This window comes from Carettochelys insculpta, chromosome 2, assembly GCF_033958435.1.
Source record: "Carettochelys insculpta isolate YL-2023 chromosome 2, ASM3395843v1, whole genome shotgun sequence".
Taxonomy (NCBI): domain Eukaryota; kingdom Metazoa; phylum Chordata; order Testudines; family Carettochelyidae; genus Carettochelys; species Carettochelys insculpta.
This window is the reverse complement of record NC_134138.1, coordinates 145,502,519-145,528,315: the sequence shown is the minus strand read 5'-3', so window position 1 is coordinate 145,528,315 and position 25,797 is coordinate 145,502,519. Positions and strand designations below refer to the sequence as shown.

The following is a 25,797-nucleotide window of genomic DNA, read 5'->3' as shown; positions in this document are numbered from 1 at the left end:
TCCCTTACTCTTCAAGACTGTGAAGAAGTATACCAGGATTGAAAGTGGAGCCCTGCTCTTTCTATTTAGTACAATCCCACTTTGGTGTGCTAAATCAAACCTTGGAAGATCAACTGCTACAGCAGTCCGTGAGGTCCTTATTTTGGAGATCTTTAATCTTTCCTCAGGAAGTAATATATTGTAAAGGGGAAACCTGTCTGAACTTTGGACTATTGCAGGGGACAGAGGATCAGTAAAAGAAAAACTTTGCATGCTGAGGGCTCTCATACACAAAATGACTGAATCAACACACATTAAGACTGTGTCTACACTACATGTTTTCTTCAACAATCCTTTTTTCAATGGCTCAATGTCAAAATAAGCAAAGTCAAAAAATAACATAAGAACAGCCATACTGGGTGAGACCAAAGGTCCATCTAGCCCAGTATCCTGTCTGCCGACAGTAGCCAATGCCTGGTGCCCCAGAGAAGGTGAACTGAAGACAATGATCAAGCGATTTGTCTCCTGCCATCCATCTCCCGCCTTCGATAAAAGGCTAGGCACCATACCTTACCCCTTGCTAACAGCCATCTATGGACCTAACCTCCAAATATTTATCGAGCTCTTTTTTAAACTCTGTTAGAGTCCTGGCCTTCACAGCGTCCTCTGGTAAGGAGTTCCACAGGTTGACTGTGTGCTGTGTGAAGAAAAACTTTCTTTTATTAGTTTTGAACCTGCTACCCTTTAATTTCATTTGGTGTCCTCTGGTTCTTATATTATGGGAACAAGTAAATAAAGAGAAGTTACTCACCGTAGTAATGGTGGTTCTTCGAGATGTGTCCCCGTGGGTGCTCCACCATAGGTGACGGCTTGGCCGGCGCCGCAGATCGGATCTTCCAAGCAGTTTCTGCCGGACCGCGCATGCGCCGGCGCGCGCTGCTCCCTGGCGCGCTCCTGGCCATGTGCGCGATCCGGTCCCCGCCAGTTCCTCGACCAACCGCCTCAGTTGCCCCTGCAAAACACTAACAGAGATCTGAAGCGGGGAGGATGGGCGGGAAGTGGAGCACCCATGGGGACACATCTCGAAGAACCACCGTTACTACGGTGAGTAACTTCTCTTTCTTCTTCGAGTGTCCCCGTGGGTGCTCCACCATAGGTGACTACCCAGCAGTAACCCAGATAGGTGGTGGGTAATCGGATTATGTGCAGCTGGTCCCCGAGAGGACCGCTGCAGAGAGACGGGTATCCTCTTGGAATACCCTGTGAAGGGCGTAATGTTTGGCGAACGTGTCGTAGGATGACCAGGTCGCCACTCTGCAAATGTCTTTCAATGCAACGCCCTTGAAAAAGGCTGTTGATGCTGCCACCGCCCTGGTGGAATGAGCCCTGGGAGTGGCCGACAAAGGAGTCTTTCTGAGCTCGTAGCACATTTTTATGCAGGATACAATGTGCTTTGAGATTCTCTGCGATGAGAGACCTTCTCCTTTAGATTTGGGAGCGAGGGAGACCAGGAGTCTATCCGTTTTTCGGAAGGACTTGGTCCTGTCTACGTAGAAGGCTAGCGCCCTCCTCACATCCAGGAGGTGTAGGCGCGCCTCTTCGCTGGAGTTATGAGGCTTTGGATAGAACGAGGGTAGAATAATAGGTTCATTGATGTGAAACTCGGAAGAAACTTTGGGAACAAAGGCTGGATGCAGCCGTATGGTTACCGCCTCCTTGGAAAAGACAGTGCAGGGTGGCGTTGCCATGACTGCCGCAAGCTCGCTCACCCGACGGGCTGACGTAATTGCAAGAAGAAAGGTCGTCTTTAGTGTAAGGAGGCGAAGGGGAACCGTGGCCAAGGGCTCGAACGGTGGTCCCATGAGTGTGGTAAGCACCAGGTCCAAGCTCCACGAAGGTGGAATCGGTTTCCGAGGGGGGTATAGGTTTACCAACCCTTTGAGGAACCTGGTAACCATAGGGTGGGCGAACACCGTGTGCCCTCCCTCCTCATGTCTGAACGCCGAGATGGCGGCCAGGTGGACCTTTAACGAGGATAGCGAGAGTCCTGCTCTCTTGAGGTCCAGTAAATACTCTAGAATTGTAGGTATAGGCACCGAAAGGGGGGCCAGCTGCTTGGTAGAACACCAAGCCATGAAGCGAGTCCATTTTTGTTTGTAGGTTTTCCTAGTGGAAGTCCTCCTGCTACTTTCTAGGACTTGCTGTACTTCCACTGTGCATGTGCTCTCTAGGGAGCTGAGCCATGGATTAGCCACGCTTGCAGTCGCAGGCTTTGGGGGTGCGGATGCACTATGGACCCCTGGGCTTGCGTGAGCAGGTCCGGCGCCACCGGAAGAGGCATCGGTGGGCGGTCCGACAGGCGCAGGAGTAGGGGGAACCATGGTTGGCGATCCCATGTTGGGACTATCAGGATCATCCGAGCCTTGTCTCTCCTGGCTTTTTGCAGAACCTTGTGGATCAGCACTGCGGGGGGAAACGCGTAAAGCAGGGGGCCTCCCCACGGGATCGCGAACGCGTCCCCCAGGGACCCCCGGCCCAGCCCTGCTCTGGAGGAGAATCGTGGGCACTGTTTGTTGTGCTGAGTGGCAAACAGATCTATTTGGGGAAACCCCCATGCGTGGAAAATCGGCCGTAGTAGATCGGGACGGATCTGCCACTCGTGGGTGAGCGCAAAACGTCTGCTCAACTGGTCTGCCTTCACGTTGTGCGTGCCCGGCAAGTAGGAGGCTCTCAGGATTATATCGTGGGCGATGCACCAGTTCCATAGGCGGATTGCTTCCGCGCATAAGGTACGGGATCGAGCTCCTCCTTGCCTGTTTATGTAAAACATGGTGGAGGTATTGTCTGTACTGATCCCGACGACTTTGCCTTGTATACGGTCTCGAAAGTGTTTGCAGGCGTTGAACACTGCTCTGAGCTCTAAAACATTGATATGCAGAGACTGTTCCGTGGGTGACCACAGTCCTTGAGCCACCTCTTCGCCCATGTGCGCTCCCCACCCTATGAGGGAGGCATCCGAAGTGAGGAAAACCGATATTTGCGGCTGATGAAAGGGTACCCCTGTTAGCAAGTTCCCGGGGTTTACCCACCATTGCAGGGATTCGCGCACCCCAGGTGAGGGCGACACCACCCTGTGAACGGTGTGTACTGCCGGCTTGTATACACTTGCCAGCCAATGTTGCATGCCGCGCATGTGCAACCTGGCGTTCTGTACCACAAACGTAGCCGCTGCCATGTGGCCCAGCAGCTGCAAGCACGTCAAGACCGGCACCGTAGGGCTGAAGGTGATGACCTGCACGAGGGAACCGATGGCTCGAAAGCGAGCCTCTGGAAGGTATACTCTCGCCGAGACCGAGTTTATGCGAGCCCCTATGAACTCTATGTCCTGTGAGGGGTCTATCTTTGATTTTGCCAGATTGATAACCAGGCCAAGTGCGGAGAACGTGTTTGCTGTGACGCGTATCATGCGGAGAACCTCCCTTTTCGAGGTCCCTTTGAGCAGGCAGTCGTCCAGATACGGGAAAATAAACACCCCCTGTCTGTGCAGGTAGGCTGACACCACTGCCAAGGTCTTGGTGAAGACTCTGGGGGCCGAGGAAGACCAAACGGTAGGACCTTGTATTGGAAGTGTTCGTTGCCCACCATGAACCGGAGAAAACGTCGGTGAGCCGGATGAATGGTTATGTGGAAGTACGCGTCTTGTAGATCGAGGGCTGCGAACCAGTCTCCATCGTCCAGTGCTGTAAGGATGGAGGCAATAGTGATCATCCGAAAACGTTGCTTGCGCAGATACCTGTTGAGGCCACGAAGGTCTAAGATGGGCCTCCAGCCTCCTGTCTTTTTCTCCGTCAGGAAATACCGAGAGTAGAACCCTTTCCCTTGCAGTTGCTCCGGCACCTTTTCCACCGCCCCTATGAACTCTAGGTGGGCCACCTCCTGCCTGAGCCTGGCTACATGGGAGGCCTCCTGGGGGTGGGGCTTGGGCAGGGGTCGCGGCGGCGGGAGCAACTGGAAGGGGATGGCGTACCCCGTGGCTATGATCTCCAGCACCCATTTGTCTGTGGTGATCCTTTGCCACTGGTCGTAGAATGGTCGGAGGCGATGGTGAAAAAGTCGTTTCGGATGATCTTGTGCAATGGTGGTGATGGCGCAGCCCTGGATTTGTATGTCAAACTTGAGGCCTTTGGCCCCGCCCCGAGGACGGACGGCCCTGTTGTGAGAGTCGCCTGGGGGTTCTGTACTGCTGGTGCTGCTGATGCCGCCCTTGCTTGTAACCCCTGTGATACTGGGGGCGCTGTTGCTGGTATTGGTACCGCCTTTGCTGTGGGTAGTACCTTTTCTTTGAGTATGGAGGGGTGTAAATCCCCAGGGTCCTGAGTGTGGCTCTTGAATCTTTACTGGAATGAAGGACCGAGTCAGTTGATTCAGCAAACAGCTTCTGCAAGTCGAAGGGAAGGTCGATTATCTTCGCCTGCAGATCCCTCGGTATGCCCGAGGTCTGGAGCCAGGACTCCCGTCGCATCACCACTGCAGTTGCTGTGGAACGTGCTGCCGTGTCCGCAACGTCCAAAGCAATCTGAACTTCCATCCTCGCAGCCGCGTAGCCCTCTTGCACTATGGCCTTGAGGACCGGCTTTTTGTCCTCTGGAAGCGAGTCCATGAGGGAAGTTAATCTGGCATAGTTGTCGAAATTATGGTTTGCCAAGTGCGCTGCATAATTTGCCATTCGCAAGGTTAAAGTGGAGGAGGAGTAGACCTTTCTGCCGAACAGCTCTAGCTTCTTGGCATCTTTGTTCGTTCCCCCTGTTTTAGATTGAGATGTTTTTAATCTTTGCTGCGAGGACTCCACCACCAAGGAGTTTGGCTGGGGGTGGCTAAACAAGAACTCCATGCCCTTCGCCGGCACGAAGTATTTCTTATCCGCTCTCTTTTGGACAGGCGGAATAGTTGCCGGGGTCTGCCATATGGTAGTGGCGGACTCCAAGATCGCTTCATCAAGCGGGATTGCTACTCTGGAGGAGGCCGGGGAGCTCAAATTTTTAAGGAGCTTATGATGTTTCTCTTGCACTTGTGCTGTCTGGATGCCTTGCGTGAAAGCTACCCTCTTAAACAGCTCCTGAAACTGTTTGAGATCGTCCTTGGGATGGACGTCCCCTAAGGCCGTGGCCTCATCCGGGGAGGAAAACGAGGAACCGCTGGGGTACATTTCTTTGGACCCTTCCGGTTCTTGATGGTGATGGTGCGCCCTCTCGCTGGAGGTTTGCGAGGGAAAATCTCGTGGGTCCACGGCCAGTCCCCCCTGGGATGCTTGAGTCTCCGTCCCCGATCGCGATTGCCCTCGGGGGTACGAGGTAATATGTGGGGATCTCTCCCTGGTAGATTGCCGATGGTGTCCATGCCCCGCGTGGTAGGGACGACCATGGCAGTATAGGCACTGTTCCTGGGAAGGTGACCTTGACCATTCCCTTTGCACGTACCCTGTGTGTCTGGGAGAGGGGGATCGTCGAGACACTGGAGAGAGCGATTTTGCATAATAGTCCAGCGATTCAAATCCCAGGAAGGGCGAGGGTGGTGCCAGCCATGGGGAGGCTGATTGCAGGAAAGGAGAAGGGGGCTCCAGGTAGGCTGGGGGGGCCCCTGCCTTCTGGTTGGAGTCTGCAACATGAGCGGAGGGCTGTGAGAAAAGAGCTCCACAGCCCTGTCTGGAGAGGGGCTGCAGTGCCTCCTCTTGTGTGCAGCCTTCCCCCTCCCTTGAGGAGGTAACTCCGCCCCCTGATGGGCGGGGGATCCCGGCCCCGTCGGCACCGTGCTAGGCACGCTCGAGGGCGGTGCCGCACGTGCGGAGTCCTTCTGCGCCTGCAGGCTACGTGCCTGCGCGCTCTGCACCGCCGGTTCCCCGGGGATCGGTGCCGCTGCCTGCGGTGCCGCTGGTACCGGCGCTTGCTTCGCCGCCGCCCTGCCTGCGGTGCGGGGCGGCTGGCTGATCATCGGAGGCTGAGCCGCTTCCACGTGGCTCTCCGTGCCGCCGCCGATCAGCTGTTGCTGCGGCTGGGGGCTGCTCGCTCCTCCCGTCCCGCTCACTGTTGCTGCCGGCAGGGATCGGGTTGGAGAAACTTTCCTCCGTTTTTGCGCTGATGGAGTGAGGGAGGCAGCTTTCCTTCTAAGGGCCCCGGAGGGTCCCTCCTGCTGCGGCCGCTCCGGCACGTCTGGCTGGAGGGCCTTGTCAAGAAGCAGCAGTTTAATTCTCATCTCCCTGTCTCTCCGTGCTCTGGTCGTTAACTTTGCACAGAAGGCGCATTTTTGTGCCACATGGGACTCCCCCAGGCACCTTATGCATAGACTGTGCCCATCGGACACTGGCATCGCCTCTCGGCAGGACTCACATGTTTTAAAGCCTGAGGAGGACATTGTTGGTGAGTCTTTGAGTTTGTTGTGGGTACTTAGCACTTCTTTGTGCTGTTTCCCCGTCCGATGGCCTGCCTCCGCAGGAGGGCTGATGGCCCTAGCTCCCGGCCTCCGGCGCTTGTTACTGGGACTGGCTTGAGCTGTCCCTCCGTAGCTTGTTTGTTGTTTGTTTGTTTTTTTTGTTTTTTTTTTTACAAAACAACAACCGGTTACTTATGGTATCCTAAAGAACTGAAAAACTTTAAAGAGAAAACAAATAAAGTCGTTGAATACGCTATGTGGCTTTAGCCTAGTCGGATTCCGTCTGCAGCCGACGGCGGTTGAGAGGAACTGGCGGGGACCGGATCGCGCACATGGCCAGGAGTGCGCCAGGGAGCGGCGCGCGCCGGCGCATGCGCGGTCCGGCAGAAACTGCTTGGAAGATCCGATCTGCGGCGCCGGCCAAGCCGTCACCTATGGTGGAGCACCCACGGGGACACTCGAAGAAGAACTTTTCTGTATTCACTTTCTCCACACTATTCATGATTTTATATACCTCTATCATCATATCGCCCCTCAGTCTCCTCTTTTCTAGACTGAAAAGTCCCAGTCTCTCTAGCCTCTCCTCATATGGGACCCATTCCAAACCCTTAATCATTTTAGTTGCCCTTCTCTGAACCTTTTCTAATGCCAATATATCTTTTTTGAGGTGAGGAGACCACATGTGCACACAGTACTCAAGATGTGGGCGTACCATAGTTTTATATAGGGGAAGTAAGATATTCTTTGTCCTATTTTCTATCCCTTGTTTAATTATTCTTAACATCCTATTTGTTCTACTGACTGCCGCTGCACACTGAGTGGATGTTTTCAGAGAGCTATCCACTATAATTCCAAGATCCCTTTCCTGATCTGTCGTAGCTAAATTTGACCCCATCATATTGTATGTATAATTAGGGTTATTTTTCCCAATGTGCATTACCTTACCCTTAACCACATTAAATTTCATTTGCCATTTTGCTGCCCAATCACTCAGTTTGCTGAGATCTTTTTGAAGTTCTTCACAGTCTGCTTTGGTTTTGACTATCCTGAACAGTTTGGTGTCATCTGCAAACTTTGCCACCTCACTGCTTACCCCTGTCTCTAGATCATTGATGAATAAATTGAACAAGATTGGTCCCAGGACTGACCCTTGGGGAACACCACTAGTTACCTACTTCTATTGTGAAAATGTACCATTTATTCCTACCCTTTGTTTCCTGTCTTTTAACCAGTTCCCAATCCATGAAAGGATCTTTCCTCCTATCCCATGACCACCTGATTTACATAAGAGCCTTTGGTGAGGGACCGTGTCAAAGGCTCTCTGGAAATCTAAGTATACTATGTCTACTAGATCCCCCCTGTCTGCATGCTTGTTAACCCCTTCAAAGAACTCTAATAGATTAATAAGACACGACTTCACATTCACACTGCCACAGCATTGCGAAACGGAGGATTCACATTTAAAGGGCACAGCTCAAAACTACAGCAATGCATTTTGGGCATGTATCTCACCATGCCTCGTGTCTCACTCTCTCCCAAGGCATTGTGGGAAGTCCCCAGAGAGTGTAAGATTTCCTGGGAGTGTGAAATTTGTCCTGTCAGTTACTGTTCTTCCTGGAATCCTCCCGAGGCTTCTCGCTCCCTTGAACGCTATTTGAAACTGCCAGAGCACCAGCACACCAATGTCTGCAGGCAGCAAACATGGATCCCACATTCCTCACTTTCCTATCAGCGCAATCACGGATTTGGGAAGCTGTGCAACAGGCAATGTGCACAACACACTGCAATGGACCTGCTGTTGCACTTGCTGTTTCAGGTGACAGAAGTGGAGGAGGGGGAAGAGGAGACGGAGGTGATCCATTGCTGTCTCATGTCCTACAGGATGAGACAGCAACAGAGTCTGGCAGAGCACCTGTTCCTTGTGGACAGCTGGTTTTGGGCCAGAGAGACCAGCACAGAGGCGTGAGATCGCATTGTCCTGTAGTGTAGGATGACTAACAATGGCTACAGAACTTTAGGGTGTGCAAAGCCGCCTTCCCTGAGCTCTTTGTTGAGCTGTCACCCTAACTGCAACACAAGGCCATCCAAATGAGAGGTGCTCTCTCCATGGAGAAGTGTGCTGTCACTGCTCTGTAAAAGTTGGCAACCCTCGATTGCTACCACTGGGTTGCCAATCAGTTTGCAGTGGGGAAGTCTACTCTTGTTGCATGACGCATTCATTGTCAGAAACAGTGGCCTGCACAGAAAGCTGCAAGAAGGCACTACCTTTCTCGGTTGCAAAACAACAGTGGAGGAGGCATGTGTGTCCCTGTGGGTGCTCCACTCTGGGAGCTGGTGCATCCTCACGCTGGCGCTCAGAGTCTTCCATAGTTGTGGTTTCCCACGCTGCGCATGTGCAGAAGCGCCTCCTTGTGCTCTCCAGCACGCGCAGCGTGAGAGCCTCCATTCCTTCTCTACCCGACAAAGGGAGCAAGTTGATCCAAAGCAGGGCAAGAAGGGAGGGAAGTGGAGCACCCACAGGGACACACATCTCAAAGAACCATCATGAGTACCTTCCCCATGGGTGCTCCACTCCAGATGACTATGAAGCAGTAATTGCAGAATGGAGGTGGGTTTGGAGCTCAGTCACTACTGCAGTAGACAGTAAAACTTGGCTCACTTGGATAGAGGAAGAGATATTAGACGAGAGAGTGTAATGTCAGGCAAACGTGTTACTGGAAGACCATGCGGCTGCCTTGCAAATGTCTGTTAGAGGCAAATTCTTTCCTGAGGAAAGTAGTAGTGGAAGACATGGCCTGGGTTGAATGGGCCGTGACAGCACCTGGCAACTCTCTCCGATGAAGTGCATAGCAGGTGTGGATACAGGAAGAAACCCACTTTGAAAGTCTTGGGAGGAGACAGGCAGGCCTTTGGACCATTCCACAAAGGACAGGAAAAGCCAGGGAGATGTGTGCCACAGCTTCATACGGTCAGCATAGAAGGCTAATGCCTGACGGACATCAAACCTATACCACGCTGCATGTGCTGGTTCAAAATGAGGCTTTGGGAAAAACACAGGTAAGTGGATCAGCTTGTTAATGTGAAATGGCGAGGGAATGTTGAGCAAGAACTCAAGGTGAAGCCACAAGGTAACTATCTTTGGCAAAGCCAGTGTAGGGAGGCTTTGCCATTAGGGCAGCTAACTCTCAATGTGCCCGGCTGATGTGATGGCCACAAGAAAAGAGACCTTCATTGAAAGATGATCCCAGGAGCACTTTACCAGGGGCTCAAAGGGTGGCTTCATAAGGCAGTGAAGCACATAATTAAGGTCTCATATGGGAACTAGGGGTGGACTGATGGGAACATGTTCTGAAGGCCCGTTAGGAAGCGCATGGCGATAGGATGTGCCAAGAATGAAGGCCCCTCTTTGGACTGGTGAAAAGCCACAACAGCCGTGGTGTGCACCCAAACCATGCTGAAGTTAAGGCCTGACTCATGTAGGGGTAGGAGATAGTCCAGAAGAACAGGCAAGGGCGTGGCGTGAGGAGGCACAAAGTGATGCAAGTCCATCCAGTGGGAAAACCATCATCACTTACAAAGGTAAGATTTGCGTGTCGATTCCCGTCTACTATTGATGAGGATTCTCCTTGCTCCCTCAGAGCATGCAGTTTCAGCACTGTGAAGCCGTGAAGGAGCCAAGCATGGAGATGAAGTTTGAGGAGATCAGGAAGCAGAATGTGGCCCAAATCCCAAGACACAAAATCTTGACGAGGATGAAACACATAAGGAGCCATAAGAACATAAGAATGGCCATACTGGGTCAGACCAAAGGTCCATCCAGCCCAGTATCCCGTCTGCCGACAGTGGCCAATGCCAGGTGCCCCAGAGAAGGAGAACAGAAGACAATGATCAAGTGATTTATCTCCTGCCATCCACCTCCTGCCCTTGTACTGAAGGCTAGGGCACCATACTTGACCCCTGGCTAATAGCCATTTATGGACCTAACCTGCAAAAATTTATCAAGCTCCTTTTTAAACCCTAATAGGCTACGTCTACACGTGAAGCCTACATCGAAGTAGCCTATTTCGATGTGGCGACATCGAAATAGGCTATTTCGATGAATAACGTCTACACGTCCTCCAGGGCTGGCAACGATGATGTTCAACATCGACGTTGCGCAGCACCACATCGAAATAGGCGCTGCGAGGGAACGTCTACACGCCACAGTAGCACACATCGAAATAAGGGTGCCAGGCACAGCTGCGGACAGGGTCACAGGGCGGACTCAACAGCCAGCCGCTCCCTTAAAGGGCCCCTCCCAGACACACTTGCACTAAACAGCACAAGATCCACAGAGCCGACAACGAGTTGCAGACCCTGTGCATGCAGCATGAATCCCTCGCTGCAGCAGCAGCAGCCAGAAGCCCTGGGCTAAAGGCTGCTGCACACGGTGACCATAGAGCCCCGCACGGGCTGGAGAGACAACGTCTCTCAACCCCCCAGCTGATGGCTGCCATGGAGGACCCCACAATTTCGACGTTGCGGGACGCGGATCGTCTACACAGTCCCTACTTCGACGTTGAATGTCGAAGTAGAGCGCTATTCCGATCCCCTCATGAGGTTAGCGACTTCGACGTCTCGCCGCCTAACGTCGAAGTTAACTTCGAAATAGCGCCCGACGCGTGTAGCCGCGACGGGTGCTATTTCGAAGTTAGTGCCGCTACTTCGAAGTAGCGTGCATGTGTAGACACAGCCATAGAGTCCTGGCCTTCACAGCCTCCTCCGGCAAGGAGTTCCACAGGTTGACTGTGTGCTGTGTGAAGAAAAATTTCCTTTTATTAGTTTTGAACCTACTATCCATCAATTTCATTTGGTGTCCCCTAGTTCTTGTATTATGGGAAAAGGTAAATAATTTTTCTATGTTCACTTTCTCCACACCATTCATGATTTTATATACCTCTATCAATATCACCCCTCAATCACCTCTTTTCCAGACTGAAAATTCCCAGTCTCTCTAGCCTCTCCTCATATGGGACCCATTCCAAACCCCTAATCATCTTAGTCACCCTTTTCTGTACCTTTTCTAATGCTAATATATCTTTTTTGAGGTGAGGAGACCACATCTGCACACAGTACTCAAGATGTGGGTGTACCATAGTTTTATATAGGGGAAGTATGATATCTTTTGTTTTATCATCTATCCCTTTTTTAATAATTCCTAACATCCTGTCTGCTTTACTAACTGCCGCTGCACACTGCGTGGATGTCTTCAGAGAACTATCCACTATAACTCCAAGATCCCTTTCCTGATCTGTCGTAGCTAAATTTGACCCCATCATGTTGTATGTGTAATTTGGGTTATTTTTCCCAATGTTCATTACCTTACACTTACCCACATTAAATTTCATTTGCCATTTTGCTGCCCAATCACTCAGTTTGCGGAGATCTTTTTGTAGTTCTTCACAATCCCTTTTGGTTTTGACTGTCCTGAACAACTTGGTGTCATCTGCAAACTTTGCCACCTCACTGCTTACCTCATTTTCTAGATCATTGATGAACAAGTTGAACAGGATCGGTCCCAGGACTGACCCCTGGGGAACACCACTAGTTACCCCCCTCCATTGTGAAAATTTACCATTTATTCCAACCCTTTGTTTTCTGTCTTTTAACCAATTCCCGATCCATGAAAGGATCTTTCCTCCTATCCCATGACCGCCTCATTTACATAAAAGCCTTTGGTGTGGGACTGTGTCAAAGGCTTTCTGGAAATCTAGGTATATTATGTCCACTGGGTGCCCCTTGTCCGCATGTTTATTAACCCCTTCAAAGAATTCTAATAGATTAGTTAGACACGACTTCCCTCTGCAGAAACCATGCTGACTTTTGCCCAACAATTCGTGCTCTTCTATGTGCCTTGCAATTTTATTCTTTACTATTGTTTCTACTAATTTGCCTGGTACTGATCTTAGACTTATTGGTCTATAATTGCCAGGGTCTCCTCTGGAGCCTTTTTTAAATATTGGCGTTATATTGGCCGTCTTCCAGTCACTGGGTACCGAAGCGGATTTAAAGGTTAGGTTACAAACCACTGTTAATAACTCCACACTTTCACACTACTGCCACTACTGACATCCGAAATAGGTAAGGGTACCGAGTTTGTCTGGGCCAGGCCAGGGCTGCTAGGATGATGAGGGCCTGGTCTTTTGTGACCTTGTGTAGCACCCTGTGGATAAGTGGAATGGGGGAGGGAAGGGCATAAAGAAGAGGTACATTCTGCACAATGTTAAAGGCATCCCCAAGGGCCCATCTCCGAAGTCCCACTCTGGAACAGCACCGGTGGCATATTCTGTTGGTTTTGGTGGTGAACAGATCTATGTGAGGGCAGCCCCATAGGTGAAACACCTGGCTGAGGGCAGTCATGTCTATTTCCCATTTGTGATGGTCGGTGAATGCATGACTGAGAGCATCAGCTGTCATGTTGAGAACTCCATGGAGACACGTAGCCACTGGAGTCATCTGGTGTCAAATGCACTGTAGTGGGGCAAAGTGACCAACCCCAACCCAGAGGGAGAGGAACCCCTCCGGGAGCCATTTGGAACTGAGCCTGGCCCCTCCCAGTCACCTGACTGGAAGTCAGCAGGTGGGGCCAGGATTATAAAAGCCCAGCCTGAGGACTCAGTTGGGGCACAGCCTCCAGAAGAACCAGAGGGCTGCTTTGTACTCCCTGCCTGGAAGACTGACAAACTGCGAAGGACCACAGACTGGATTGGACCATCTGGACCTCTGCCAATCCTGGCATCCCTTGTACCCCCTAGAAACCGGCCTGACCCAGAAGACCAGCCTGACCCCAACGACCAACCTGAGCATCGGCCTTGGCCTGCACCTTGACCTGGGCTGAGGCAGCAGGACCTACAGGCTGCAGAGGCCTGGAAAGGGCCACCTGGACCCCAGCTGGACCTGGAACCCTGTGAGATCCCAAGAGCCTGACCAAACACCCAGGTATGTGCAGAGGCAGGAGAACAGAAGTAGCCCAAGGGGCAGAGAGGACTGTTAAAGGTCCTTGGGCAGCGTGTTGCAGTCTCAATCCCTGCTGACCCTCACAGCAGACCACTCTGCTGCACAGGGCCCTGGCCTGGGATGCAGTGGAGTGGGCAGCGCCACATCCCCCCACCACTGACCCACTGACAGTCTCTCCCTTTCTGTTAACTCAGGCCAGCTGCCTGCACCTGTCCTGAGCCAGGAGACATATTGTTGATGGGCTCTCTTGAACTGTGTTGGAAACTGTGGCTGCTGCCCCACCCCGAGCTTGGGCCTGGGCTCTCTTGAACTGTGTTTGACACTGTTTGCTGCCCTGACCTGAACCTGGGCTTGGGCCCACTGGAGACTGTTTGTTTGCTGCCCGTGCCAGCTAGGGCCTGGGTGCATTGAGATTGTGCATTCACTGCCCTGATGTAGGGCTAGGCCCTGACTCAGGCTATTACCCCCATGAGCCACCTGAAGCAAGGCAGGCGTCTGAACTAATTCCCCCCGTCACTCGCCTGACGCAAGGCTGGGTGGCTGAATGATTGTTCCTCACCCACCTGAAGTAAGGCTGGGCTAAGAAACTATTAACTTGTGGGGATTGTTTTGGTGTCTGCAGCAGTGGGGCAGAGTGGCTGCCCACTGACCCGAAGAGGGAGGAACCCCTCCGTGAGCCAACCCAGATACATGCACCAGGATCACAGTCTTATGGCTTCTGCGTTGAGAGATTGTGAACAAACTTCCACTTGACAGTTGATGAAATACATGCAAGTGGTATTGTCAGTAAAGATATTGACTGACTTGACCACCAGAAACCATTGGAAGTGTTTGCAGGTGTAGCAGACCACTCGGAGTTTCAACAGGTTGATGTGGAGCATTAGTTTGATCAATGACCACCTGCTCTGTACTGTGTGATGACCAAGGCACACTCCCCAGCAGAAGAGAGAGGCGTCTGTGGTAAGCGTGACCAACACGGCTGGTGAAAAGGCACACCAGTGAGAACATTGCCCAGCCATATCCACCACTGAAAACAAGTGAGAACCTGTGGAGGGGAAGCTTCCAATTTGGAACATGGGCCTCTGGTTGGGGCACAGCATGAGGCCAGTCATGACTGAAGACAGTGCATGTGAAGCTGGGCTAACTTAATCACCTTAGTGGTGACAGCCATATGGCCCCATAGTGCTAGGCAGGAGCATACCATAGTGGTAGGGGACAGACATGCTGTCCACATGACGTTGCACAGAGTGCAAAATCTTCGAATGGGCAGAGTAGCCATGGCCTGTGACGTGTCAATGTGTGCTTCTATCAGCTCCACAGTCTGAACAGGATGGATCACAGACTGTGTGTAGTTGATGTGGAAGCCCAGACTGAGTAAGAGGCATGTGGTGATGTGCACCATGTGTCGTGCTTCAGGGAGCGATGGTCTCTGAAAGAGGCAGCTGTCCAGGTAAGGAAAGATGATGACTCCTTGCTGATGAAGATAAGCTGCCACTACCGTCAAGGTTTTGGAAAACACTCGTGGCACCGTGGAAATGCCGAACAGGAGAACCTGGTATTGATAGTGTGAGTGCCCAATGTGAAAGGGGGAGGGAGAGCTCAGTGGTTTGAACACTATCCTGCTAAATCCAGGGTTGTGAGCTCAATGCTTGAGGAGGCCATTTAGGGATCTCGGGCAAATAAATTAAAAAAAATTCTGTCAAGCATGGTAATAGGTCCTGCTCTGAGTGCAGGGGACTAGACTTGATGACCACATGAGGTCCCTTCCAGCTCTATGAGATAGGCATGTCTCTATATTACTAGGTGAAACGGAGGAAGCATCTGTGAGCCGGATGGATGGTGACAAGGAAATACGCATCTTGTAAGCCGAGAGCTGAGAACCAACTGTTCTGGTTGTTAGGGTAACCATCCAGAAGTGTCCGCAGGCCTAAAATAAGTCTCCATCCCCTGCTCTTCTGAGTGAGGAAATAAGTGGAGCGGAAACCCCTATTCTGGATTTCCTAGGGAACAGGTTCAACCACCCCCAGACTGAGGAGGTGTTGGACCTCCAGGTTGAAGAGAATCTTGTTAGAAGGGTCCCTAAAGAGGGATGAGGTAGGGGGGTGGGTAGGGGGAACAGAGATGAAGGGGAACCCAGAACCCATTTGCCTGTGGTGATGGCCTCCCACCCAAGCAAGGAAGGGTGGAGATGGTGGCAGAATGGTTGTGTGGTGCACTGTTGAGAATGCTGGATCTGACTCTCAACCACACCCTCAAAACTCTTGCTTGGAGGGTTGGGAACGGGATGTCGAGGACTATTAGTTTTGATGCTGTCTTCCAGAACATCGGAGTTGCGTTGAAATCGAGGTTGTTGCTGGGATGGTTAGTACTGGTTCCAAGGGTGTTGGAATGGGAAATACTGAGCCCATTTAGCTGGGTGGTCTATACATCCGCAAGGTGCACAATATCATCCTAGAGTCTTTCACTGAATGGAGGACATCGTCAGTCTTTTCTGCAAAGAGACACTGGTGGTCAAATGGGAGGTCCTCAACCTTGTGCTGAAACTCTTTCAATACCCCCAAGAGGATGAGCTACGAGCTGCGAGGCATGATTACTGCCGAGGAAGTGACACGTACCACTGTGTCGGCTATGGCCATGGCCGACCATAGGGCCATAGTGGCAATGTATGACCCTCTTCAATGATATTAGAGAGCATCTGTGGGGATTTTCAAGTAGCGCTGGTACCAGCTCCTGAGGCTTACAGTAATTCTGAAGTCAGTCTGCTAGCATGGCAGTATGATTAGTGGCATGAGGGAAGAGAGTGCCAGAAGAGTATACTTGCCGATCCATAATGTCCCATTTTTTACTGTTTCATTACAGACTGTGTCTACTACCAACGAGTTACAAGGAGGATGAATAAACAAAAACTCAGCTCCCTTGGATGCCACAAAGTATTTCTTATTGGCCCATCTGCTAGCGGGGACGATGGAAGCTGGGGTTCACCACAGTACTGTCGCTGGGTACATGACGGCCTCATCCATGGGAAGCACTACCCTGGAAAGTGACAAAAGCTGTACTGTGTGGAGGAGCCAGTACTATTTAAATGGGGTTTCCTGAGCGTCCTTGTCTAAAGATTGTGCCACCCAGTGGAAAACGTCCTGGAATGACCAGGCATCATCAGTCAAGGGAGGGGACAAGGCAAGCACCACATCATCCAGTGATGAGGAAGATGGGTGCAGAGGAGAGGTTCCTTCCCCTTTGGAGAAAGACCCCTCAGTGATGGGGTGCACTGATGGAGGAATCGGCACTGTGAATCGCCGTGGTGAAGGTGGGCACCATTCCAATACAGATGACAGTGCCAACTGGGTATGGCAGTGCCATGACAGCTCATGCCACAAGGGCCACAGTTGTTCCATGGAGGAGGTGGATAGTATTGTGTGGCAACCAGTGCTAGTGGGACATCCTGGCATGGGTGTACAGGGCTGGAATGTTGAGAGTGAAATATAATGACACCGTCAGATTTGGAACCCAGCATTGGAGGTCTGGCATCAGAGAAAGATGACATCAAATGGTGGGAAAAGCATGGTGAAGTCGGTGGCCCTGGTGACAACTGGTGATGATGAGATGGTGCTGGCCCAGTCTGCTGTCTAGTCAGTGCCAGTGTCAGCACCGGATCTCTCAGTACCGACTGCTATGGAACCATGATGCGCTGTGCTTGTGGCAACGCTATGCTGTGCCCCCTGGAGTCCGAGAGTGGGGAGGAGTATTCGCCCTGGTCGTACGCAAAGCACTTTGTTGCACTGAGTGCAAGTGGTGCTGTTTTCTAGTGGGTTTGGCAGAAGGCACAGATGCTGGAGAGATCTGCTCTGTTTTAGATGACAGTGGGCTTGCCAGTGCTGTGGACATACCTGTGGTGGGGGGTGGAGTGGGTCAGAAAGAGAAGTGGGGGCAGAAAGGAAAGATGCCAGAGTAGACTGTGTATAGATGTGGATGTAGGGGTCATGGCAGTGGGATTAGGCTGGCTCTGAGCATGGGGGAGCCTTTGCCAGTGCAGCTCAACAGTGCGAATAATAAAATGAATTAAATCCATTTGCTCCTCTATTGCCCAGATTATAAACTAAACTAAAAAGTTTTGGGAGTAAGAGAAATTCGAAGTTTGGTGCGTACTTAAAAACACCCGCAGCTACATTGCCTCTGAGTGCTTTGAAGTTAGCAGCTTCCAAGTTCCCATGACAGCCAGTACACCTGCTTAGCATGCACCCTTCCAAGAGGGGGGCTAGGGTACAGGCACACCACATTAAAGATGACTATATGTGTTAATAAATACTGGGTTTATTTTGCAATCTCAGTCAGTCCTAGTAACATTACATACCCGTTTTGTGACATTAACTCTCCAATTAAAGAAAAAAATCATAGTACTTAAAATCATCCCACATATTTGTTTTTAAACTGTGTTCTAAACCATTATATTCACCAGTCTTCTCCAAAAATTGTAAAAACTAAGTCCTCTAGGGGGTGTTTTATGCCTATACAATTCCAAATGTGCTAAATACCTTCTAATGCAGTTCTAACCTCCTACAATTTTTGATATACAACATAACAATGAACAAGAGCAATCTACTGGGATCCAAAAGCTGACTACTAACTTCATTTTCAGCTTAACTTGTGTACAATACTTGTGTTACATCATAGTCTTCAAATAGTACTTGCTAAGATTTCCCTCTCTTGCAGGTTCATTCAGCGTAGTGAACAGGGAATTTCATGTGGGATTCTCCAGGAGCAATTATGGGACCCTGGGGGTAAGTGGTTGTCTGCAGTGCATGTGTTGTGGGGGGGCACTTGCTGGTTACCTGAAAAATACTGTGTGCTGAGCTTGTGTTTGTCTGTCTGTTTGGAGGTCCATGTGCTAAGGCTAGCCCTTGGAAACGGTGAGCTTCTTAAGGGTGGCTTGAAACCTAACCTTTTGTTCATTCATCAAGCCTTAACTGTGGGGAAAGGCTACTGGGGAGTCAGGGCTACATAAAGCCCACTAGTAAGTGTCCAGGGTGCTTAGGAGATTGGTACTGAAGACATTTAAGATGCAATGTAATTCAATCTGGGTTACACTTCCAGCAAGAGCATGTCTCTAAATTAAAAGAGCCAACTCAGTGGCCTTCACAAGAAAAACTAACACAGCTGATCAGTATTCTCTGATATGGGGAAACCTCTGCTGCTTGGAGGGAAATGACTCTCACATGACCACTTCCCACCCAAACACACCATATCCCTCATAATATTAGAGCTCCACATTTTTAGAAGGGTTTCCATGGAGGGAAAAGAGATGCTGTCTGAGACTCAAATGTCCCTTATAAGAAAAACTGCAACCATTTAGTTTCCAGAAACCAAGATCAGGCCCTATGGATCCTACTTGCCTGAACCATACTCCCTATGTAATGGTCAGGCAGCCTCCCTTTTCGATTAAGAGTGATGTGCACCCATTTTTTCCTGGTTCCAGCCTGACAGGGGACCTGTCTTTTTCAGCTGATATCAGCTGTTTGTTGCTTCAATTCTAGCTATCCCAGGGCTTAGTCCAGGAATCATATTTTGTTTCAAAAGGTTATTTTCCTCTAAGAAAGAGAGCAAGGTAGGGAAGCAAGAGCAAGAAATCCAATGATGCATGAGTTTTAATATTTCTGCTTCAGAGGGGGTTACATCAGCAGTTTACATTAATATCCAGGGGCCTATTTCCTACTCTGCCACAGGGTAACTTTAATGGTTACGCCAGACAGAGATTTTGATTTTACTCTGTCTTCATTTTTCCTCTACAAGATGAATAAGCTACTTTCTTACATTACAAAGTTGTGAGGCTTCCAATGAGGAGCCCAGTCAAAGCCCAGGTGGGCACAGGATATAAGCGGCCGTGAAGAGCTTCATACTCCTGCCTTCAGACCGTCCACTCACTAAACCTTGTGAGGAGTGGGGCAAACAGATGTCACAAGGCTGTTTCTCCCCATCTTTTTGAGGTATGTGAAGAATGGACAAGCAGGAGCCCGGAGCAGAGACAGCCTTGGCTTTGCCCTGCAGCCTGTCACTCAGTAGGAGAAGTAATCTGCCTCCAGGAAGAGCAGACTCATTTCTTCCAAGCTACCTGGTGCAAAGCAGCGACTAAACAGTGAGCCCGACTGAAGTGCCAGCTGCAGTTCTGAAGTCTACCAAACAAACAGCAGACCACAGCAGAAGGTGTAACATCACCAGCAAACCAACACAGAACTGTGTTAAACAAGAAAAATTCATCACACTGAAGTAAATACCGGAAGAGTTGGTTAACTTTATCATTACTTATAGGATCCCCACAGTTTGAGGGTATGGGGGTTTGATGGATGCAATTTTCAAGACAAGTGATGACAAATTATCAGGCTGCACACTAAGGCAGAAACTAATGAAGAAAGTGAAGCATTTAGAGAGAAATAAGGAGGTAAGTGAATAGCCAAAAATTTGTGTGGACTTCAGACATCTTTCCATGAAATGATTGCTAGGCATACATAAGAAAAAATGCTTCTTCTTTCAAGGACTGATTAGGATCACATAATAATTCTACATCTGCACAGACTTAATGATTAATGAGGTTAAGGAGGAAAGGTCAGATCAGAACATGCCCTTCCCTCTGTGCTTTGCTACCAGCATTCCAAACATTCATTTTCAATTTACCTTTAAAGCTCAGCAGTAGGGCCAGGAATAATTAATACAGTAGCATCTTACCTGATGAGAATGCACTGGTTGTCATGACGTTTCCATAGGCATCGATAGCACTCATTAGCAACAGCAAAGATATGAGGTGAAATTTCCCCCATGTGGTGTTTGCTATATTGCTCTACTGCAGTGCGATCATACAGTCCCGGAATGGTCTTGTAGGGATTCACAGATGCAACAATGGAACCAATATATGTCTACAAAAGACACACAAAACAGTATACTAGGATTAAATGTGGGTGTGTTAAGGCTATACAGTGAACTGTTTAGGGGCAAAAACAGAACTTACCCTACATTTGCAAAGGCCTGGCATGTGGCAAGGGCACTCTCTGTTACAGATATACAGTATACTGTCTGCCTTCTGCTCTAATACTAGTATGTCAAGCTTAAAAGAAAAGCAGCAGCCTCTTTAACATTTCTACCAGCCTTGCCCATTTGGGCTCTAATTCTGCAGTATAACATCTCCAGGCCAGTGGATTAGCCTAGATTAGCACTAGCATCATTATAAATGCATACAAACGTCAACAAAGCCTAGTAAAAGCATTTTTCACACACACTCTTGGAGAACTAAATTCTAAGCTATTAACACTTTATGTTAATAACACTTTATTAACACTATGCGTGTGTCCCATAAGCAGTTTTTGAACTCCAATGAACTGTCCACAACACCAAAATCCAGCTACTATATTAGAAGAGAAGCCCCTGTTGCTGTGCCAATCACACTGTGCTACCACAGGTATGATGTCAGCAACCCCAAAGACAGGTCTTCAATCACTCATTTTTTTATGGCTTGGCTACAAAGCAAGGTATTCTGGAACAGCTATTCTCAATTAACTGATTTGTGGGAATTTTATGATGAATAAATTCAATCCATCTTAGATTAAGCTAATTAAGAATAAGGCACTGTACTATGCAAGAGCATTCACACAAATCAATCAGGAATAGCTACTGCATACTAAATTCAGAACACTTATCCCAAATTAAACTTCCCTTGGTATATAAGCCCTTAGTGTTTCTTTATTTCCCCTTTGTCTTCTCTATTTTTCAGGGCAAACTTTATCCCGTATCTATTGCCCCCAAGGTTGCAAACAGGGCATGAAGTAGCCACATACAGGCCTTTTGCTTCCTCACATCATAAAACTCCCTCCTACACAAATCATAGAGTTCAAAGAGCCCTCAGGAAGTCATCAAGTCCAACTCCCTGCTAAAAACGGGACCAATCTCAACTAAATCATCTCATCCAGGGTTTCGTCAACCTGAGACTTAAAATCCTCTAGGGATGGAGATTCCACTACCACTTCCAAAGGTAACCCATACCAGTGCTTCACCACCCTCCCAGTGAAAGTGTTCCACCCACCACCAATATCCAACCCAGACTTCCCTCAACGAAATTTAAGACCATTGCTTCTTGTTCTGTCATCTGTCATCACTGAGAACAGCCTCTCTCCATCCTCTTTCAGGAAGCTGAAGCCTGCTATCAAATCCCCCATCACTCATCTCTTCTGTACACTAAAGAAGCCCAAATCCATCAGCCTCTCCTCATAGGTCATGTGCTCCAGCTCTCTAATAATTTTTGTTGCTCTCCTCTGGACTCTTTCCAACACATCCACGCACCTTCTGTAATGGGGGTCCAGAGCTGGATGCAAGACTCCAGGTTTGGCCTCACCAGTGACAAATAAAATGGAATAATCACTATCAATACTAATGTGCCCCAATATACTGTTAGCCTCCTTGGCTCCAAGCGCACACTCCTGGCTCATACTCCTGCTCTCATCTGCTGTAATCCATGGTCTTTTTCTGCAGAACTGCTGCTTATCCCAGTGGTTTTCAGCCAGTGTGCTGTAACACACTGGTGTGCCATGAGAACTGCCCAAGTGTGCCATAAAATTTCAATTTCCCTTCCTGTGGCCCTTTACACAGCCACTGCATGAGGAGGGTAGAAACTGATGACCCACACTTGCTGGGGCTCAAGCACCACGGCTGCTCTTTGTAGAGCCACCACGAGGGGAAATGCCAATCCCACAGGAGCCCCTTTGCACTGGGAGGCAGCTGAAACGCTGCTTCCCTGCCCACGAGGGCTCGTGGAGAGCCCACTCCACTCGTCTCAGCTGTGTCAGCGGGGATAGAAGGTGGGAGCCTGTTCCAGGAGGCTGGTGGGGAAGGGAGCCTGCTCTCTGGAGCCTCCTTCTCCTCATGTCCCTCTACATATCACACCCCACCAAGTAACTGAGTAAACACTGAAATTTGCAGTGGTTCCTTGACCACTCAACATCCCAGTATTGTATGCACTACTCTCTAGTGAGACCGTAACCATAGTAAATGTAAGTAAATGGGATATTTATGAGGAATCGATTCCGCTGAAAAAAGTGGGTGTGCCATGGAACTGTTTGTCTCTTTGAAGCATGCTGTGTTACTGAAAAGGTTGGGAACAACTGACTTCGCCAGCAGGTCCCCAGCCTGTAACAGTGCTTGTGATTTTTCTGTTCCAAGTGCAGGATTCTGCACTCATCCTTGCTGAACTTCATCAGATTTCTTTTGGTCCAATCCTCCAATTTGTCCAGGTCACTCTGAACCCTATCCCTACCCTCCAATGTATCTACCTCTCTCCCCAGCTTAGGGTCATCTGCAAACTTGCTGAGGGTGTAATTATTCGTCTCATCCAGGTCGTCAATGAAGATGGTGAACAAAGCTGGCTCCAGAACTAACCCGCCAGGTCTCCACTTGAAACCAACTGCCATCCAGACACTGAGCAATTGATAACTACCCACTGAGCCCAACGAACTAGCCAGCTTTCTATCCACCTTACAGTCCAATTATCCAATCCATACTTCCTTAACTTGCTGGCAAGGACACTTGGGAGACTGTATCAAAAGCTTTGCTCAAGTCCAGGTATATCACATCCACTGACTTACCCATGTCCAGAGAGCCAGTTACCTCGTCATAAAAGGCAACCACGCTGGTGAGGTATGACTTTCCCTTGGTGAATCCGTGTTGACTATTCCTGATCATTTTGAAACACTTGGAAGAGAGGAAACTGGATTCCTTAAGAATCCTCTTCATGATTTTTCTGGGAACTAAGGTGAGGCAGACAGGTCTGTAAGTTCCCCAGACTCCCCTTCTTCCCTTTTTTAAAAGATGGCCACTATACTGCTGCTGTCTGTTAAGTCTGCCTCACATTTTGCACATCTCAACAATGTCTAGTGCGTATTTTAGAAACAAATGTGCTTTCTGATTCCAAGTGCAATTAAATCTATCCATGGAGATGTGCACACTTGCACACCCAGAAAATGAAGACGTATGGAGGATACTTTCCTTCAAACTGACAGAGCAAAGAGGAGGCCCCTCAAAAAAAAAAGCTGAGCTAAAATGGGCATGTGTATTTCACCCCATCAGGGAAGCTGCTTCATTTATAACATTTCTGAAGCATATTCTCAAATCACTATTGGGAGAGGTATTCTGATTTAAATTTTGCAAGCCACTGGTTTGAGAGATGTTTAGAAATTAGATTCAGGGACAAAATTTCTGTTTTCAAATGACTTGGTCTGGACAGGCACCAGTGTAACAGCAGAACTGGGCTCAGGACACTTTAAAAGCATCTATACTTATTTTTGCATAGCACGGCCCCAATTCTGCAATAACCACCTCGTGTGCAGACTCCTGTGTCTACATGAAGACAACAGGGTATGTGGTGCTCATTTCAAGGTCAGGAATGTCTATTATTTCAATACCTGATTTAGGAAAGTGCTCTGTTGCTACCTTCCTTAACAGGCACACACTATGTGCCCCCAAAGCATAACATCAGGTTCCTCTTGAAGCTGAGACTACAGAGACTCCAGGAACAAGCATTAATGATATGTTCCTGCCTATGTTTACACTGGATTGGGGCAGTGTAGCCAGACAGAATCCCCCCGGCTCTACTCCATCTTGCCCCTCTTAGGTGCTTCAGAGCACAAAGGACCAAAGGAAACAGCCCAGTCTTGGAATGCCTGAGAGCACAGATGCGCTAATCTCAAGTACAGTCTTTGACGCCTCAGAGCACAGATGTGCTGCCTCATCATGACCCTGAACAGGCCGAAACCAGACAACGAAAGACAAACGGGCTAGCAGATGACCAGAGCCTCAGGCTGCCCTTGGCTAGTACCGGTGATTGACACGCCTACACATCGTCCCAGGAGAGGAATCTCCCGCCCATAAGAAAAGAATGTCTAAATTATCTCCACCTCGCAGGTGTGAATTAAGCCCTTGAAACTCCCTGTGAGAATTAGCGTCACGAGACGATCTAGCACAATTGGCATCTTTAAAGATAAGGAAGAGTGTACATGACCCATGGGGTATGAAGAAGGGTCCGGCAGCCCCCTCTAATTGAGCTCCAATTACCTATACCTGCCGGTCAGGAAGGTCTTTGCCTTCCGAGGTCCCAGGGGACGCCCTCCTCGTACTTCTTCTTCCCGAGGGACTGACTGACAGATGCTGGCCACGCCAAGCCGGGTAACGCAGGGGTGAGAATAAGACCTACTATGTGTTTTGCTTTTGCGTGCATTTAATAATAGATCTATGAATTAAAGTACTTTGTTACATGTTAGCTGCTTGTAACTAAAAAGTGAAATATAAGCCTTGTAACCATAAAAGTTAAGCTTTCTTATCAAATAAATAATAACTGTTTAAGTTTTAGCCTGACTCCTCCTGTCACTGTGCAAACTGAACACAAAGAATCCCAGCCAGTTTTCGGCTGTATTAGCGTGGTCACTGGTGAGGTGTACTGAGAGCTGAGCGCTGGGTCGTGCCACCTCCACGGGGCAGACTCTTGGGGCACCTGTCAGCCATCCTGGATGCTTGCTGCGAAGGGACTTTCTGTCCTAGCAGTTAAAGACTCGGGTGATAAATCCTTGGGGCATCCATCAGCCACCCCGGCTGCCCACTGCGAAAGGACTACCTGTCCTAGCAGTTAAAGACTCGGATGAAGTGAGGGCACACGTGGTATCTCAACCCCAGCCATTGGGTAACAGGCGGCAGGGGTAAGAAGCTACAGAATGGAAGCAACTGTAACAGGTTAACTTCACAACAACAAGAACAGTGATCTGCAACTCATCCTGAACAATGATCTTTCACTCTCACAGACCTTGGGAGGCAGACCTGGCCTCGCCTACAGACAGCCTACCAACCTTAATACTGGACCATTTCCACCTCCCTGAATAGACCTTGGCCCTCCCTTTTACTGGGACCCCACTCTTTAAATACCCCTCTGAAACCACCCCACCCACTCATGCATCTGATCAAGTGGGTCTTTGCCCACAAAAGCTTATGCTCCAAAATATCTGTTAGTCTATAAGGTGCCAGAAGACTTCTTGTTGTTTTCGAAGCTACAGACTAACATGGCTACCCCTCTGATACTTGTCACCAGGTTAATTTCAGTGCCCCTCATTTTCAAAGTGCACCCCCAAAGCCTCCCTGATGTAGACAGCAATGCTTTGAACTCCTCTGGCAGCTCTAGTGTCTGACTCCTCAAGCTCTGCAGCCAAGCACTGTACCTCAGTGCTCCATGACTTGCCCAAATAATTCCCCTTTAGAGTCACATAAATCATGCAAAATGCAGTAAATCATGATAGCTATGGGATTATTGTCCTCACTGAAGTCTATCCTCCCACAGAGAGACCTCCACATTGCCTTCAGTCTCTCAAAGGCACATTC

The 25,797-nt window shown here is 49.4% G+C and overlaps 1 protein-coding gene across 1 annotated transcript in view; it reads right to left on the bottom strand.

Annotated features, from left to right (window-relative positions):
* The window catches only part of MYO10 (myosin X), a 341,810-nt gene that overhangs the window by 186,247 nt on the left and 129,766 nt on the right, over positions 1–25,797 (bottom strand). Inside the window, exon 4 of the mRNA XM_074987822.1 lies at positions 20,119–20,306. Within this exon, the coding sequence (XP_074843923.1) occupies positions 20,119–20,306 (188 nt within the window). The remainder of the gene's footprint in view (positions 1–20,118; positions 20,307–25,797) is intronic.